General features: G+C 47.3%; 1 protein-coding gene across 2 annotated transcripts in view; it reads right to left on the reverse strand.

Moving 5' to 3' along the window:
- Positions 1-12600, reverse strand: part of LOC130596280 (guanine nucleotide-binding protein G(o) subunit alpha-like) — a 44803-nt gene extending 32203 nt beyond the window's left edge. For both annotated transcript variants that reach the window (XM_057403733.1, XM_057403734.1), the window contains exon 1: positions 12445-12600. In XM_057403733.1, coding sequence (XP_057259716.1) covers positions 12445-12593 — 149 coding nt within the window. In that variant the 5' untranslated portion in view covers positions 12594-12600. The remainder of the gene's footprint in view (positions 1-12444) is intronic.
- Positions 12601-16639: the final 4039 nt, after the last annotated feature.

The raw sequence follows: 16639 nt of genomic DNA on the forward strand, positions 1-16639 counted from the left end.
GAAGTTGTGAATGCTCCATCCCTGGCAGTGTTCAAGGTCAGGTTGGACAGAGCCTTGGGTGACATGGTTTAGTGTGAGGTGTCCCTGCCCATGGCAGGTGGGTTGGAACTAGATGATCTTAACATCCTTTCCAACCCAAACTATTCTATGATTCTAAATCAGCATTTTCTAGTCCCTCAGTATTGCTCTTAGCACAGAAGTTTTTATGATAGCCTAAGAACCATTTCCAAATCTTCATTCAAGAAAATACCAACCAGTACATCCTACCAAGCAGCATTAATGTCAGTTTAAGCATTTTCAGTTAAGCAGCTCCACAGTCTTGCAATCCCCAACATGAGAAATACTGCACCAGAGAGTTTGCTGAACAGTGAGGCTGCAATGGTCAGGAACAGGAGGAAAAAAAAAGAGGAGGCTGACAGCAGCTAGCAGCTGTTGAGAGCTGGGAATTGGGAACAGATTCCAGGCAAAAATCTGTGCAAATTAATCTAATGTTGGAAGCAGCAACTTTGTATGAAGGAATCCTCAGAGGAGTATCTCATTGCACAGAAACACGTAAACAGAGAAATGGCACAAGTACAGAAATTACGAATAAATTCAGGAGAAAAGGCTACACATTTCTACCCAGGAGCTCAACTACCTGTATCCTGGCTAGGGGACCACCTTTAAGGATGGAAGAGGGTCTTCCCCACCCAGGATAGAGAGCTGCATCTCATGATCGAGTCTCAACCAGGTCCCACCTACATGCAGTCCTGAGGGTGACAGAGGGGAGATTTTGGCGCAGGACACCCAGAGCACACCTGAGAAATCTCTTCCTACCTACGGCTGTTCTCTGGGCAGGCCTGGAAGGGTTTTCTACTTGCCTGTGCTTCTCAGCGTGAGTGAAGCATCCTTTGAAGTGGAGCACACAGGATGTGTTTTTTCAGACATCTGCAATCACTAGGGGGGATTTAAGAGCATCAAATTTAAAAAGCTGGTAGTAAATAGAAAATGTGCTAAAAGCAAACAGGTCACCCAAACGACCTGTTTACCTTACAAAGGTTTCTCTAACTTCTCTGCAGCCATCCATGTGAGTGTCTGAAGGAGCTGCCCAGACCCGTGATCTGCCTGGGTTGGTCCATTCATCCCACTCCTTATCTTCCCTTGCCCCAGAACGCAAGTACCACGGAAGAGCTGTAGATCTGGCTTTGACTTGATGCACTGCTGCTTTCCACTAGCTTGACAAGAAATCTAGGTCTAGGATTAGCACTGATATATTGTCTGAAGTCCCAGCAAAGAGCATCCCAGAGCGGTATCTGGGACTCCTCAGGGTATCTCGTGTTGACAGCAGGAAGCAAGCAGCATTTCTCCAGAAGAGGGGAGAGCTCACATATGGACATATAGGCCACATCAACATAGAAAACCTGAAGAAAAACTATACAAAATCCAGAATCAGCCTTTAGACATGCTACTCTGCATCCCCTGCCACATGTCATGATAACAACAGAGGCAGATTCTGCACCTCTGTGGTTTGGATGCTCCCTCTGCACCACAGCATGGCATATCATGCTGGTCCCTACCCATGAAGACTTGGGAGCCGGGGGAATGCCAGCTGCATACTCCCTGGCTCGTTCTTCCACACTGCCATCCTCCTCCCCTTTCCTCACTCTCCTGGGTTCAGCTGTAGCAGTCATTTTTCTCAGTCTTAGTAGCTGGTACAGTGCTGTGTTATTGACTTTCAGCCTGGGAATAATGCTGATAATACTGAAGTTTTTAGTTGGTGTTCAGTAATGCTTACTCTGACCAAGGACGTTCTGAGTCTCATGGTCTGCCAGGGAGGAGGGGAAGCTGGCAGGAGGCAGAGACAGGACACCTGGCCCAAACTAACCAAAGAGGTATTCCATGCAACAGCACATCATGCCCAGTATAAAAACTGGGTGGAGTTACCTGGAAGGCGCAGATCACTGCTTGGGTCGGGCTGGGTATCAGTTGGCGGGTGGTGAGCAGTTGAATTCTCTCCCCTTGTTATTTCCCTTATCATTATTATTATTGGTGGTAGCAGTAGTGGTTTTGTGTTATACCTTAGTTACTGGACTGCTTTCATCTCAACCCATGGGAGTTACATTCTTTCAATTCTCCTCCCCATCCCTCTGGCAGCAGGGTGAGAAAAAAGGGGGGGAATGAGCAAACAGCTGCATGGCTCTGGGTTGCTGACAGGGCTATAACCATGACAGGTCTTTTTGGCGCCCAATATGGGTACTGTTCAGCACACATAACGTCCTCCTCTGGTGATATTCAAAAATCTTTGTCTTTTGGCCAGTCCATGAGCACTTCTAGGATACCTGGGAAACTGGCATTTCCTGTTCCAACTTGCTATGTAATTAGTGCGGCTGACTTACTCCATGTAGCATCAGTTGCATGATGTGTAGAAGAGACCCTGCCTTTGAATATCCAGCCCAATACGGGCAACCAGGGTGCTGGGAGGAGCTGTGCTTCAGTGCCAAACACTTCTGAAGCAGCTTGAACCCCTTCAAAGGCTGCCGGAACTTGATGATCTTAAGGTCCTTTCCAACCCTAACTATTCTGTGATTCTATGATTCTATGATTCTAATTTAGAAACATAGTATCATAGAATAGTTAGGGTTGGAAAGGATGTTAAGATCATCTAGTTCCAACCCACCTGCCATAGGCAGGGACACCTCACACTAAACCATGTCACCCAAGGCTCTGTCCAACCTGGCCTTGAACACTGCCAGGGATGGAGCATTCACAACTTCCCTGGGCAACCTAATGCAGTGCCTCATCACCCTCACAGTAAAGAACTTCCTCCTTATACCCAATATAAACTTCCCCTGTTTAAGTTTGAACCCGTTACCCCTTGTCCTAACACTACAGTCCCTAAAGAAGAGTCCCTCCCTAGCATCCCTATAGCCCCCTTCAGATGCTGGAAGGCTGCTATGAGGTCTCCACGCAGCCTACTCTTCTCCAGGCTGAACAGCCCCAACTTTCTCAGCCTGTCTTCATACAGGAGGTGCTGCAGCCCCCCATCATCCTCGTGGGCCTCCTCTGGACTTGTTCCAACAGTTCCATGTCCTTTTTATGTTGAGAACACCAGAACTGCACACAATTCTCCAAGTGAGGTCTCATGAGAGCAGAGTAGAGGGGCAGGATCAACTCCTTTGACCTGTTGGTCACGATCCTTTTGATGCAGCCCAAGATATGTTTGGCTTTCTGGGCTGCAACTGCGCACTGCTGCCTCATGTTAAGTTTCTCATCAAACAACACCCCCAAGTCCTTCTCCTCAGGGTGGCTCTTAATCTCTTCTCTGAGCAACCTGTAGCTGTGCCTGGGATTGCTCCAAACCAGGTGTAGGACCTTGCACTTGTCATGGTTAAACTTCATAAGGTTGGCATCAGCCCACCTCACAAGTGTGTCAAGGTCCCTCTGGATGGCATTCCTTCCCTCCAGCATGTCAACCGAACCACACAGCTTGGTGTCATCGGCAAACTTTCTGAGGGCGCACTCAGTCCCTGTCCATGTCAGTGATAAAGATGTCAAACAAGACCGGTCCCAACACCCATCCCTGAGGGACACCACTCGTTACTGGTCTCAAGATGGACATTGAGCCATTGACCACAACTCTTTGTGTGCGGCCAGCCAGTTCTTTATCCACTGAGTGGTCCATCTATCAAATTGATGTCTCACCAATTTAGAGACAAGGATGTCATGGGGGACAGTGACGAACGCTTTGCACAAGTCCAGGTAGATGACATCAAGTGCTCTACCCCGTCCATCAGTTCTGTAGCCCCATCATAGAAGGCCACCAAATTGGTCAGGCAGGATTTCCCCTTAGTGAAGCCAAGATGGCTGTCACCAACCACCTTGTTGTTTTTCATGTGCCTTAGCATGCCTTCCAGGAGAAACTGCTCCAAGATTTTGCCAGGCACAGAGGTGAGATTGACTGGTCTGTAGTTCCCCGGGTCTTCCATTTTCCCCTTCTTGAAAATGGGGGTTATATTTCCCTTTTTCCAGTCATCGGGATCTCCAGCTGACTGCCATGATTTTTCAAATATGATGGACAGTGGCTTAGAAACTTCATTCACCTTAGCTTTCCTAACCAGGTCCCTGGATTCCTGGAGAACATCCCTGTATTCTTCTCATGCTGCCTGTCCTTGCTTCTACCTTTTATAAGCCTCTTCTTTCCCTCAGCGTTTCCTCAGGAGCTCCTTATCCATCCAATGAGGTCTCCTGGCCCTCCTGCTGCACTTGTTTCTAGTCAGGACACAACACTCCTGAGCTTGTAGCAAGTGATCCTTGAATATCAACTAATGGTCTTGGCCCCCCCTGCCCTCTAGGGTTATATCCCATTGAACCTTACTAAGCAGATTCCTGAAGAGGCCAAAGTCTGCTCTCTTGAAGTCCAGGGCAGTGAGCTTGCTGCATGCTCTTCTCACTGTCCTGAGAATCTCAAACTCCACCATGTCATGATCGCTGCAGCCAAGGCTGCCCTGCAGTGTCAGATTTCCAAGGAGCCCTTCCCTGTGAGCACAAGGTCAAGCATGGTACCTCTCCTTCTCGGGTCCTCTATTACTTCCAAGAGGAAGTTGTCTTCAACACAATTGAGGAACCTCCTGGATTGTTTCTGCCGGGCCGTACCATCCCTCCAACAGATATCAGGGTGGATGAAGTCCCCCATGAGAACAAGGGCCTTTTTGAGGTCCTCCCCTTTATCCTGGAGAAATGACGAAAAGACCATCTGAGCTCCAGAGCCCCTAACCACCTCTCCCAGGGTTCTGTAGTCCTTCTTTATGTTCTCCAGGCTACTACTATCTATATCCCTAGCACCCACATGGATCGCTAGAAGTGGGCAATAGTCAGTGGGGCTTACTAGACCAGGCAGCCTCTGTGCAGCATCCCTGATCCGTGCCCCTGGTAGGCAACACACCTCCCTTGAGAGTGGGTCAGGCTGACAGATGGGTGCCTCTGTGACTTTCAAAGTAGAGTCCCCTACCACTATGACCCACTGCTTTTTCCTGGCAGCACCAGTAGTGGTCTTCTTTACTGGTGCATCAGCCAGTTGTTCATGTTGCGAGGTGTGTTTCCTCATTTGCCCCCTGCAGAACTGGGAAGCAGTTCTGGGTGGGGACATCAGATCTAGCAGGATGTCCCTTGCTTTTAATTGTCCTCTTCTTCCTTTTTTTGTTTTTTTTTTTTTTTTTTTTTTGTTTTTTTTTTTTTTTTTTTTTGTTTTTTTTTTTTGTTACTATTTCCCCAATTCCTGGGTTAACAGCCTCCTTTTTTCATGCATGAGCTACAATGGACGCTTGAGGCTCCTGCACAGTTTGGGCCTGAAGCATGCAGTCCTGCTCCCTCTCAGCTTCTCTGGCATCTCTTAGCCTATTGTCAGCATCCCGCAGCTCAGCCACCTGCTGCAGGAGAACCTCCACCAGGGAGCACCGAATGTTGCCCTGCCCATTGTGCATCCTCCCCTCACAAGACCAGTGCAGGCACTCTACACTCTGAGCTCTGCGCTGCAGCCTCCCCTCTCATCAGCTCTGTCTGGGTGCCTATGCTGGCCACAGCCAGGGCAGCCAGAGCAGAGCTTGCAGACCAGGCCCTGTGCTCACCATCCCATTCGCCTGCCCGCTCACCCTGCCTGCACAAACTGCCGCACCATGCCCTATTTACCCACCCTGTTCACCACGCTTCTGGTCTCACGCACCCTAGGGCGGGTTTTTAACCTGTCAGGGCTGGTGCCGCCCCTCCTGGCTCCGCCCCCTGTGAGTCAGCTGCTCGCATCAGCTGAGCTGCTGGCTCCTTAGCAAGTTCTGTCGAGGCCTCGAGGCTCCCTCAATGGCTCTTATCACTCTGAGTTGATGCTCCTGGAAGTTGAGCTTTCCCCCACTCAGGTGTTGAAGGTGTCCTCTCTAGAGCTACTCACCTCAGCAATTGACCATTTATGCCATTACAAGTGCTGCCAGGAGCCTCAGAGATACAGTGTCTGCTCAAGGGGTGTTTCATGGACTCAGATTGGGAAGCTGGCAGGAAGCAGAGACAGGACACCTGACCCAAACTAACCAAAGAGGTATTCCATACCACAGCAAGTCATGCCCAGTATATAAACTGGGTGGAGTTACCCAGAAGGGCTAGATCACTGCTCAGGTTGGGCTGGGTATCGGTCAGCTGGTGGTGAGTAGTTGTATTCTCTTCCCTTGTTATTTCCTTTATCATTATTATTATTGGTGATAGCAGTAGTGGTTTTGTGTAATGCCTTAGTTACTGGACTGTTCTTATCTCAACCTGTGGGAGTTAGATTCTTTTGATTCTCCTCCCCATCCCTCTGGGAGTGGGGGGAGGAAGAAGGGGGGGAGTGAGCAAGCGGCTGCGTGGTTCTGGGTTGTCGGCTGGGCTTAAACCACAACAGATGGTGTCTCAGATAGCTTCACACAGACCGAGAGGGGATATATTCCTTCAGAAACCAGGTGTTCACAAGGGACAGGACGTCCTGTGTTTCCTTCTCCTTAATTTTCTTTAGAGTTTACATGAGTTCCAGCCAGGAAGTGTGTTTATGAGACAGTTCCGCCTTTCCCTGATAACGTGCATGTGTGGCTTGGAAGGGTAAAGGGGATAGCCCGGCTCTGGGACTAAGCTTCTGTGTGGCCCAGGGAAGAGCGGGTCTTGTGGAGCTCTCTTCTGTGCTGGTGTCTGAGCGGGACCAAGTGGGTTGGGAATTATAACAAGTGGCAATGTCTTATGATGGAGCTGTGTTATGCAGCTTGTGAGTTTTCTGTCGAGGAAGCTCAGTCCTCAAGCTCTCCTGGCAGTATTTGTTGGGATGGGAAGGTGAGCATTGCTTAACACCCACCTTCAAGATACCGTGAAGTGGACTGCTCTTACTTACAAGGGTAAATTAAACCAAAAATTCAGACAAATGTATCTACAAATGTATCTATTGGTGCATTTTCCCTTTCTGCTTTATTGGCACTTGGGCTCAAAAACACAAAGGTGGGTTGTTCAATAAACAGCACAGTGCAAGTCATCCCAATTAATTGGATTGTTCTGTTTATGCTGCTACTCCCTCCAATTAAATGCGAGGGAGTGCAAGTGATAGGCACAAGTAAGACAGGCATACAGAAAACCGTATTCTAATGCAGAAGGCGTGATAAGAAAATAGAATCTATGTATCTGTCCGGAATATTAATGCAAACCCTATCATTTTTCTTTCTTTAGTCTGAGAGAGCCAGCAACAACTGCAGCTCATTAAAACAGACCATGTCCTGCAAGTCTTGTGGTCTGTTATCATAGAGCTGCATGGTCCTGCATGGCTAGGAACAGGGACTGCAGCCAACCCTGAAGACCTTATTTCTCTTTTAAACGCAGTGTCATGAGAGAAAGAGTGAAGGTGAAAAAAAACAAAGACAAACTCAAAAGTGACCATTTGGATTGGACCTCTGGAGTTCATCTGGACCATCTCCCTGTTCAAAGCAGGGCCAACTTCAAAGTTAAATTCAGTTTGTAAGTTAGCTCAGGTGGCTCAGCATGGAGTATTTCCAAGGATGGAGATTTTACAGCCTCTCTAGGCACCCTGTTCCAATGCTGCTTTGTCAGGGCTCACTCTGGAAGCCGCTCACCACATCACAACAGCATCTGGCTCTACTTCCTTAACTGTTTTCTCAATGCAAAGTATGAGTTGGCATGTGGGATGCAATAAGTATCAGTAGGGAAGGTGAGACCATCATGCAAAGACAATTCTTTTGCCAGGAAAAGAGATCTGAAAAGTCCCACACAAGACAGGGTGAAAAGGAAGGCACTGTGGTATTTTGTTTTGAGTTTGGTGCTGCTTTTCTACAAGGCACTGCCAGGGGAGTTCTGGAAGATGAAGTAACCAAAGTTTGGGCTTGGTATTTGGAATTGTCCAGTTTGGGCTCGGTATTTGGTACAGACCTGAGACATCAGGGCTGCAGTTAGTTATAGTAAAGCAGCAGATGCAATTGCATCTCTCTTTCTTCAGCAGTGAGGTTTGTATCCCTTTCTAGAGGCATCTCTCCCTCCCTTCACTCTCTATAGAGAGAGCCACGGGCAACAAGCTTCCCAGCCCTGACACCTCTGATATGTGTGAAGACGGATAGGTTGAATGCAGGCTTAAAATGTTTTACATTTTCATGGTAGTTTCACAGCCCTGGCATTACAAAATGATCTTTCAGTGTACTTGGAAGTAGGAGAATAACTTGAGATGGATTCTGGCTTTTTTATGTCTGTGTACTTGCAAATTGTCTCTGCCTACACATCTTGCAGGGCCTGGGACTGTTTGGATATGCACATAGAAAATCAGTGCTTGTGTGAATGCTGTGTCTGCTCCATTCCTCCCCTTCCTGAAGTTTAGAGGCTGCTCAAAGCAGGTCCCCATCCCTGTGTGGTTAATCTCAAACTTGCCTTATGTACTGTGCTCCACTAACCAGGCTAGTTAGGAACTTGAGGCTAGGAACAGACAATTTCAAATCTGAACAAAAGTAGGAGAATAAGGAAACCAGCTGGAAATCTTTATTTTGCTCATTTTGAAAGCAAAATGTGGGTCACAGACATGCTTCCATAGACAGAAACTGGCTAGAGAAGAAAAAGACATCAGCAGTACCCAGACTCTTTGATGATCAGAGGTAGATTTAGCTCTGTCCTGGATTCGGCTGTAGTAGTTATTTTTCTCCTTTTTAGTAGCTGGTGCAGTGCTGTGTTTTTTACTTTAGTCTGAGAACAGTGCTGATAACACACCAATGTTTTTAGTTGTTGCTAAGTAATACTTACTCTGCTCAAGGACTTTTCAGTCTCATGCTCTCCCAGTGAGGAGGGGCATGGGAAGCCAGGAGGAAGCAGAGACAGGATACCTGACCCAAAGTAGCCAGAGGGGTATTCCATACCACAGCATGTCATGCCCAGTATCTAAACCATCGGGTTAGGTATTGGTTGGCGGGTGATAAGCAATTGTGCATCACTTGGGTTTATTTTGGGGGTTTCTTTTCCATTCCCTGTTTAGTTTTATATTCTCTCCCCTTGTTATTTCCCTTATCATTATTATTACTGGTGATAGTAGTAGTAGTAGTTTTGTATGGTACCTTAGTTATTGGACTGTTCTTGTCTCAACCTGTGGGATTTACATTCTTTCTATTCTCCTTCCCATCCCCCTGGGAGTGTGTGTGGGGGAAGAACAGGGGAGTGAGGGAGTAGCTGTATGGTTCTGAGTTACTGGCTTAAACCATGATAAGCTCCTAGGCATGTAAACAAGAAAGGAAGAGGAGATGAAGTAGGAGTAAAAACATAATCAAGAGATTAGGAATGTGGAACTCAACCCAACCATAAATTTGCCTTAGGGAATGCTGAAAAAATGCAGTAACAAAAAAGATGAAACCAACTACTCTATCCTACTCTCTTCTGTCCTTATGGTTTTACTTTTTGCTGTCCAAGACACAGGAGGCCCATTACAGAACCTCCCCTCAGCCATGTTTTTTTCTTTGCAAAAGTGCTGCTTTCCACTGTTCCTTTGCAGTAGCTATGAAATCCTTGCTAAGGCCAGGCTGACTTTAGAGCCTAAAAGAATCAAAGCTTTTCAGGGAAGTCCATGCTGTTAGGTAGGCATGCATGGGACAGTAGAATGCAATGCACTTCTGCCCATCTTTGATAAGAAAGACAGAACTCACTTCTTGTTTAGGCTAATACAAACTGTTAAATCTATTTTTCGTGGAATTAGTGCTAGACTAGTATGAACTGTGCAGATAGCTCTGGCAGGCTGTCGATTAGCCTGTGACTTGGTCTCCCAGGGGCTGTAACAGAAGGCCTGTTGTTCAAGCCATTAATAAAAACTCAAGGTAAAGCACTGGAAGAGCAATGTGGGACAACAGCAGCACTGACTCGGAGAAGCCCAAGTGGTGATTACTTAGAAATAGTTAGGCAGTGGAGGGGGGTTCTGAAAAGCAGTTCAGTGGGTGGTGTTTGGGGTGAAGGGAAGTGCCTGGACCATTTATGAAGGTCCCACCTATGCTGGCCATAACAGGACTTGGTCACTTGGTGCCTCTGGGCTTTGTGACACATACTGAGCATGATCTCTGACTCCTGCATCAAACTTCCCTCCTGCCAGCAAAATACCAGTCCCTATTGCTTAACACCAAAAGAAACCTGAAATAAGAGTGGTGCTAGTCCAGGTAATCAAACTTTTGGGAACTTCAGATTCAGTTCTTGTCTGGAATTTAGTTTTCTCAGACCAAACTGAAGACACATTTTGTAGTTGCTAGTGTTTTAAATCACATAGCAGTGTCAATAAAGATAAGCCCTTTCCTGGGGGAGAAGGGGGGGGGGGGGGGGGGAAATGACATAGAAAAATGTCCAAAATCTTTCACTCATGCAGAAGAAAAAAAAAACCAAAGCACTGAAATGACAAATATGCCTCTTTTCACTGGAGTCCACTGGGTGTGAATAAGTGTCAAGTGAGCTCTCACTCCCATCACCATCTGGTGTGATAGCACCAGGGCCTTGAGGTGCAGCAGGGCACATTACACTGCTCTGCCCTGTGACAACATCTCTGCTCCTGGTCACCAAACCATCAGAGGCTCCTAAATGGCAGCAGGTCCCCAAATGTGAAGGAATTTGTTATCTTCAGCTTCACCATCTGACCTAGCCCAGAGAAAAGAAGTGTTCAGCCATGGCACAACTCACAGCATGGCAAAGGAGAGGCAGAACAGCCCTCCCCTGGCAAGGAGGATCCTGCATCCTCCTCCAGATGAAGGAGATTTTGTTAAAGACACCAAAATTCCTTTACCTGGGTTGCAACCACATATTGATATTGCTGTGAATTGCAGCACAGAACCTCCTCAGTTGATGTCTAGAAACTGCTTGTGGTTTCAGAGCTCTTGCTGATGAATTGCCAGCAGCTGGTCACACTGGGAGGGCTCTGCTTATTGTTTTCAACTGCTGTCTCACATGGAAGGAAAATCAAAATACTTTCCTCAATGTAATTTGCTCTAAAATAATTGAAGAATTTTCCACAAGGTTGTAATGCAATTAGGACTGGTATTTTATATAATTTATATGTCTAAAGGTATGTTTATGCCATCAAACCTTTCTTTTGTGGAGGGAAAAAATTGCTGGCAAGAGAAGGCTGATTTTGCTATTACAATGAAATATAGATGAAACATGAATGTCCACCTAGTAGTGATTAAAAGGCAGCATAATGTCAGGATCAGCATTGAGATGTAGTTGCTTGTGGTGAAAAATGGTTGGGTGGGATGCTGTGACACCAACCAAACAATGGTTTCCCACTTGGTTTTTGGTCAGTGCCAAGTGTCATCACTCGCCTTCTGCTGTAGCACCGCAAGAGCAGAAACAATCCTGCACTCCCCAACTGCCCTGACAGCTTGGATGGGAGAAGCTGATGCAGACTGGGGATGATCAGGCTCATCACACAGATCAAACCCATCAACCATGCCAGTGCTTGGGTTCATGTTTTGATAGATATCCAGGGAAACCCTACAAAGTGATGCCAATCAAAACACACAACTCCCAAAGTGCATGAGTCAGCTGGTGAACTTGTTGACATGGGGTAATGTGAAAGCCAAAAGCATGGACATAGCACTCCCCTGTCACCATTGGGACAGCCTCTATTTCTCTGACTACCAAAAGGTCCAAGGATATAACTGGGGAAAAGATCTCTCTGCTTGCTTGTTCCTTATGCTTATATTTAACCACGTTTTACTGACTACTGCCCAAGACACATGATGAAATTGAAATTATGGGATGAAAAGCTTTAGCCTCCTTGCCTAGGTGGAGGCAAACAGATTGGATGAATTACCATTAGAAATGATAATTCATCCAATTAAAATGAAATTGGAGAGGCACTCAATGTTTCTTCAGAGCCAGAGAAGCTGTTTAAGGGTAGATGCCCTGTCCTTATGACAGAACGAACCAAAGCCATGGATTCAGACAATCACCTTTAGAATCTGGATGTGGTCCCTAATGGCAGAGATACCACTGACTGTATTATGAGAATAAAATGATGTCACTGTAAAAGTAAAGATGTCCCTTACCCCAGTGGTAGCCCAGCTGCCTACCAGTACAGTGTATGACTATTAGAAAAGCAAACCCGAGATGTACTGCTATACAAAGCAGGTGATCACACCCTTCTATCAGACAAATGAAGAAGCCACCAGCCACGTCAGCAAGTTGGTCTGCCTTTGCTCACTGTATCCAACTTGAGCTGTTTGGAAGTAGTTTGGGAATGGACCTGACCCCAGACTGGCCAGAGGGGACATGAATGTCCTGCCTGATCCTTTCTGCCTTGCAGCAGCCTGTGACAGAGCACACATCCCAGTCTGTAAGCAGAACCATGTTCAGATCCGCTACTATGAGATCATTAACTTTATTTACAACTTTAACAAGCCCAAATGCAACTTCTTAATGCCAAAATCTATGGACAGGGATACTCACTACTGGGCTGAGTCATTAAGTTGATATTCTCGGGATCGGTTGAAGCATTCTTGGATCCCAGAGTCTGCCCAGAGTCTCATCATAGCTGACAGCAGCTCTGGAGAGAAGGGCTCTGTGTCCTCCATCCGACTTACAACATCACAGACCATCTTGGCATCAGCCTGCAGAGGAAGGAAAAGAGAGGTCACATAGACGCTTAAGGCAGAACTGGGACACAAAAATTTCAGAAACAGTGCACAAAACCATCAGGGGTAAAGAGGCTGCATGATCCAGCAGAAGGGGCAAAAGGAGGATGGAGAAGAAAGCCACAAGGAAAGAGGTTATTTGTGCAATAAACCTCACATCAACAAATACTTCTATTCAGCAGCCAAACCAGTTGGCGCTGCGGATGTGTGGAACTTCTTGGGAACAGAAAGAAATTCATCTATGTACAAGGATGTTTTAAATTGTTAGCAAAGGGACACATATTGTGCATTGATGCCTGGTTTAACCTTGCTGAAGTAGGGGCTGTTTGTATCAGAAAGGACAGCAGAAAGGCTCCAGAAACAATTTTTTTTCAGATGCTGGTCATTGCTTTTCCTGAATTCTTGTCCTTTGCTCTGAGCCCCTGTTGCAGAATGGCTCTAAGAGCAAGTCCATGGAGCCTTAGAGGCCTGTGAGAGCAAGGCAAGGGGCAGGCCCCACAGGTAACCGGAAACCGGAGGTGGGAGGAGAATGTGGAGGAAGCTGTGTGGGTCTAACCAATACTGTTGTGCCTAGGAGGAGTAGCTGAATACCACTCCTATATAAGTGAACTGCATCACAAATAAAGTAGAAGTTTGCTTATCACCCATATTGGGTTGGCCTGTCTGCTTCTCCTCGCCGCTTACAAATGGCGCCCGAACAGGGCCCATGGACTAATGGGCCCCGGTTAGCGGGGACCCGGATTACAGGGCCCTGAGTATCAGGGACCCGGAACGGCGAGTGAGCGGCGGCAGCGGCCGGGGAGCGTGGGCAATGCTGCTGCGGTGGCGTGACGGACCCGGGTGCTTGGACTAACCGAAAGGAGTCCGCCGCTGGGGCGAACCAGACACTGCTGCTTCGGGAGGCCGATCCGGAGACCGAGGTTACAGGACGATCCAGAAGAAGACGATCCGGAAAAGGCCAGCCATGAAAATGGACCGAGAGGTAGCCCTGGACTTATTACAGTGCTTTTTATAAAAGCGGGGAATTGAGCCTGAGACTCTAAAGCAGCTAGCAGGTCTAGTGGCTGTAGGGAAGGCTAAGGGATTTTTGTAGATCCTAATACAGTTTTTGAGGAGAGTGGCGAAAGTTTGGTGATGACCTATTTGACTCAATGCTTAATGATGATAAAACAGCAAAGAAACTCGGTAAACCATGGAGAGAAGTAATAAACTGTATAAAAAGATACAAGGCGGAAAAGAAAACTGCCGCGGTAGCAACGGAGAAACTAGGAACAGACATCCCCGGTCGGTTGAAACCGGGGGAAGATTACAACTCGTTTCCCCCAACTCGCGGGAGCACAGGGTTTCCCCCCACTTCCTTTTCTCCCCCTCCTTCATCAGAAGTTGCCGCGGAGGAGGTGTAACCCCCTGCTCCCCGACCACCCCAGTTCCGAAAGTAGGGACTTTGAAAAGGACAGAGAAAGTACATTAGAAGGGATACGCATGATGAATGTCGAGGAAGCTGAAAGGAACAAGGTGGTGCCTCGGGGCCGGATCGATTGCGGCGCCATTTTGAAGCACGCAGTAGAAAATAGAGATTATGCGCTAGCGGGAGATTTAAAGGAACTGCAAGCCTTTCCAACCCACTGTGCCCTAGAGTGGAAATTTTTAACTCAGTTACTGAGGAGCCAGGTCTGCAGATGGCTACATACCGAACGAGAGACATCTGATAAGAAAGACACAGCTGCGAGCAACGGAGACCCTGAGTTTGGCCCAGGATCAGCCCCTGAATCCCCTGAATCCTGAGCCAGATTTATATCCTCTGCTTCCAGACTCTGACTCTTCCTCTCCTGGGTAGGTCTGCTCAGACTCACTGGCCCTGGAGACGCTCAGTTGTAACAATGGGTAACCAAGGATGCGATCATTACTGGGGAATTTTCTGCAATGGGCATCTTTGCATATACTGTGTTTACTACACAGCAGGGGGCTAAAGAGTGGGAAGCTCTTGATCTCAAAATAGTTAAGGAGGCCTGACAAACAGTGACCAAGTATGCGTTAAAATCCTCTTATACTCAAGCTGTATATGTTATGATTTTTTCTTGCAATTGACAGGGGGAGCCCATACAGTTTCTCTGTGATACTCATGTACTAGAAGTTGGTAAATGTAAGTATGTCTGATACAGAGGGTTGACCAATGTACAGGGGGGTTGTACAAGGGGGTTAGAGGAATTTGCTTGCTTAAACAAAAGGACTATCTGTTGTAAATGCCTGCTAAGCAGAACAGAGACCTCCAGTCCTGTTGATAAGCAGACGCCTGAATCTACTGATAAAGGGGAGAAGCAGAGGATTTACGGCTGGGACACTGACCAAACTCTACTGATAAAGGGGAGAAGTAGAGGATTTACGGCTGGGACACTGACCAAACTCTAAGGCCACACGTAAAGACTAAAAAAAAGTGAAAAGTGCAAGAAGAGGAAGACTCATTTACTTCATCTTGAAGACCCCTACCCAGAGGAGGAAGACTCATTTACTTCATCTTGAGACCCCTGCCCATGACCAGAGGGGGCACTGCGCAGGCACAGAGGACCTTCTGGCTCATTATAATACGAAGCGGGGATAGGACATGAATATGTATAGGCGTGTTGTGCAACCTTATGAATATATATAACTTTAGAGAATAAATGTAGAGGGAAACAACACTGAGGTACGCATGACTTTGAGGAATTATCCCCATGCGTCTCAGCGCTGAATAAAAAGCATACCTACTTTACAACTTTAACGAGTTGTGGAGTCAATCCGCGCATCAATTTGGCGAGCCGGGCAGGAGGTCTCTGTTCGGCTGCAGGATCGGCTGAGGGGCGGACATCCTAGGCGCCCCAGGCCGCTTGCCTGGAGGAGCTCCGCTCCTCGCCCGCTCACTGCGAGGACAGACAACTGCCGGCTGCGGAGAAACGGTATGCTTGAAACTTAGGGGGCCTGTAAGGTGTACGCATGGCCCGGGGCTGCTGGTAAGGTGCGCAGAGACGTCTGGCGCACAGCGTAGTTCCCCTTGGCAGGTAGGGCTTGCAAGCAGGGGACTCGCCGACCGGTAGAGCGGCCGCTAGCGATCCTGAGGGTGGATCGGGTGAGTTCGGGTTTTCGCTGCATCCCAAGTTTTGGGAGCCAGGAAGGATCTGCTAATGACCGTAGTGGAAGCAGGTGAAGGGGTAGGCCAACCCACCAGGTCTCCTCTGCATCTCAAATTCTGGGAACCAGGACAGACCTGCTACCATAAGAAGCAGGAGAAGGGTAAGGCGGAACCATAGTGTGAGTGTGTGGGATCCCATGTGTGTTTGTGTTTCTGTGTGACTGAGACGTAGCATAGCTACGAAGCGAGTGTGGAGTCCTGATCCGGGGTTCTGTGTTCTCCGCGAGGAGAGCGGCCACTGCCAAAGCGTCTTTGTTTTGTGTTGTGCCTAATTGCTTTGTGTGTGTATATGTCTGTCGTTAGTGTTAAAGATTAGTGTTTAAGTGGTGGGGGAGGAATAGACAAAAGTAAACTGTGGCTAATGGGGGTTTAAGACGAGTTCCCTCTCTGTGCCCCAAGTGGCTGTATAAGAGAAGTATAACCTCTAATATCTGTAGTCCTATTCTTGAGATCTGGACTTTACACTCAGTACCAGAGGCTTGTAGCCTCACATATGGGTGCATAGTAACTTCTGAACAGTGGAACCTGCTGTGGATACTAGTGTAAATTTTGCTGGAACCGAAACTATGATCTAACAACAGGGGAACTGATCTGCAGAACCCAGAGATATTATTTTACTGAACCCCTGAGAATATCATAAAACTTGTGTATAGGTGCTCTCATATTTTTAAGTGCATTTGTAGATTTGTAAAAGATTGCTTGAAATGGGGGCCGGTCGAAATAAGGGAATTCTGAAGAAAAGCCCATTGGGTTACATTTTGGCACATTGGAAGGAACTGGGAGGGTCTTCGGGGGGTTTGGTAAACAAGAAAACGTTGATAAAATATTGTAACCAATGTCTGGT

This window comes from Pezoporus wallicus, unplaced genomic scaffold (genome assembly GCF_028554395.1).
Source record: "Pezoporus wallicus isolate ANWC-B61680 ecotype Strahan unplaced genomic scaffold, APGP_CSIRO_Pwel_v1 contig_13497, whole genome shotgun sequence".
Classification (NCBI taxonomy): Eukaryota; Metazoa; Chordata; class Aves; order Psittaciformes; family Psittacidae; genus Pezoporus; species Pezoporus wallicus.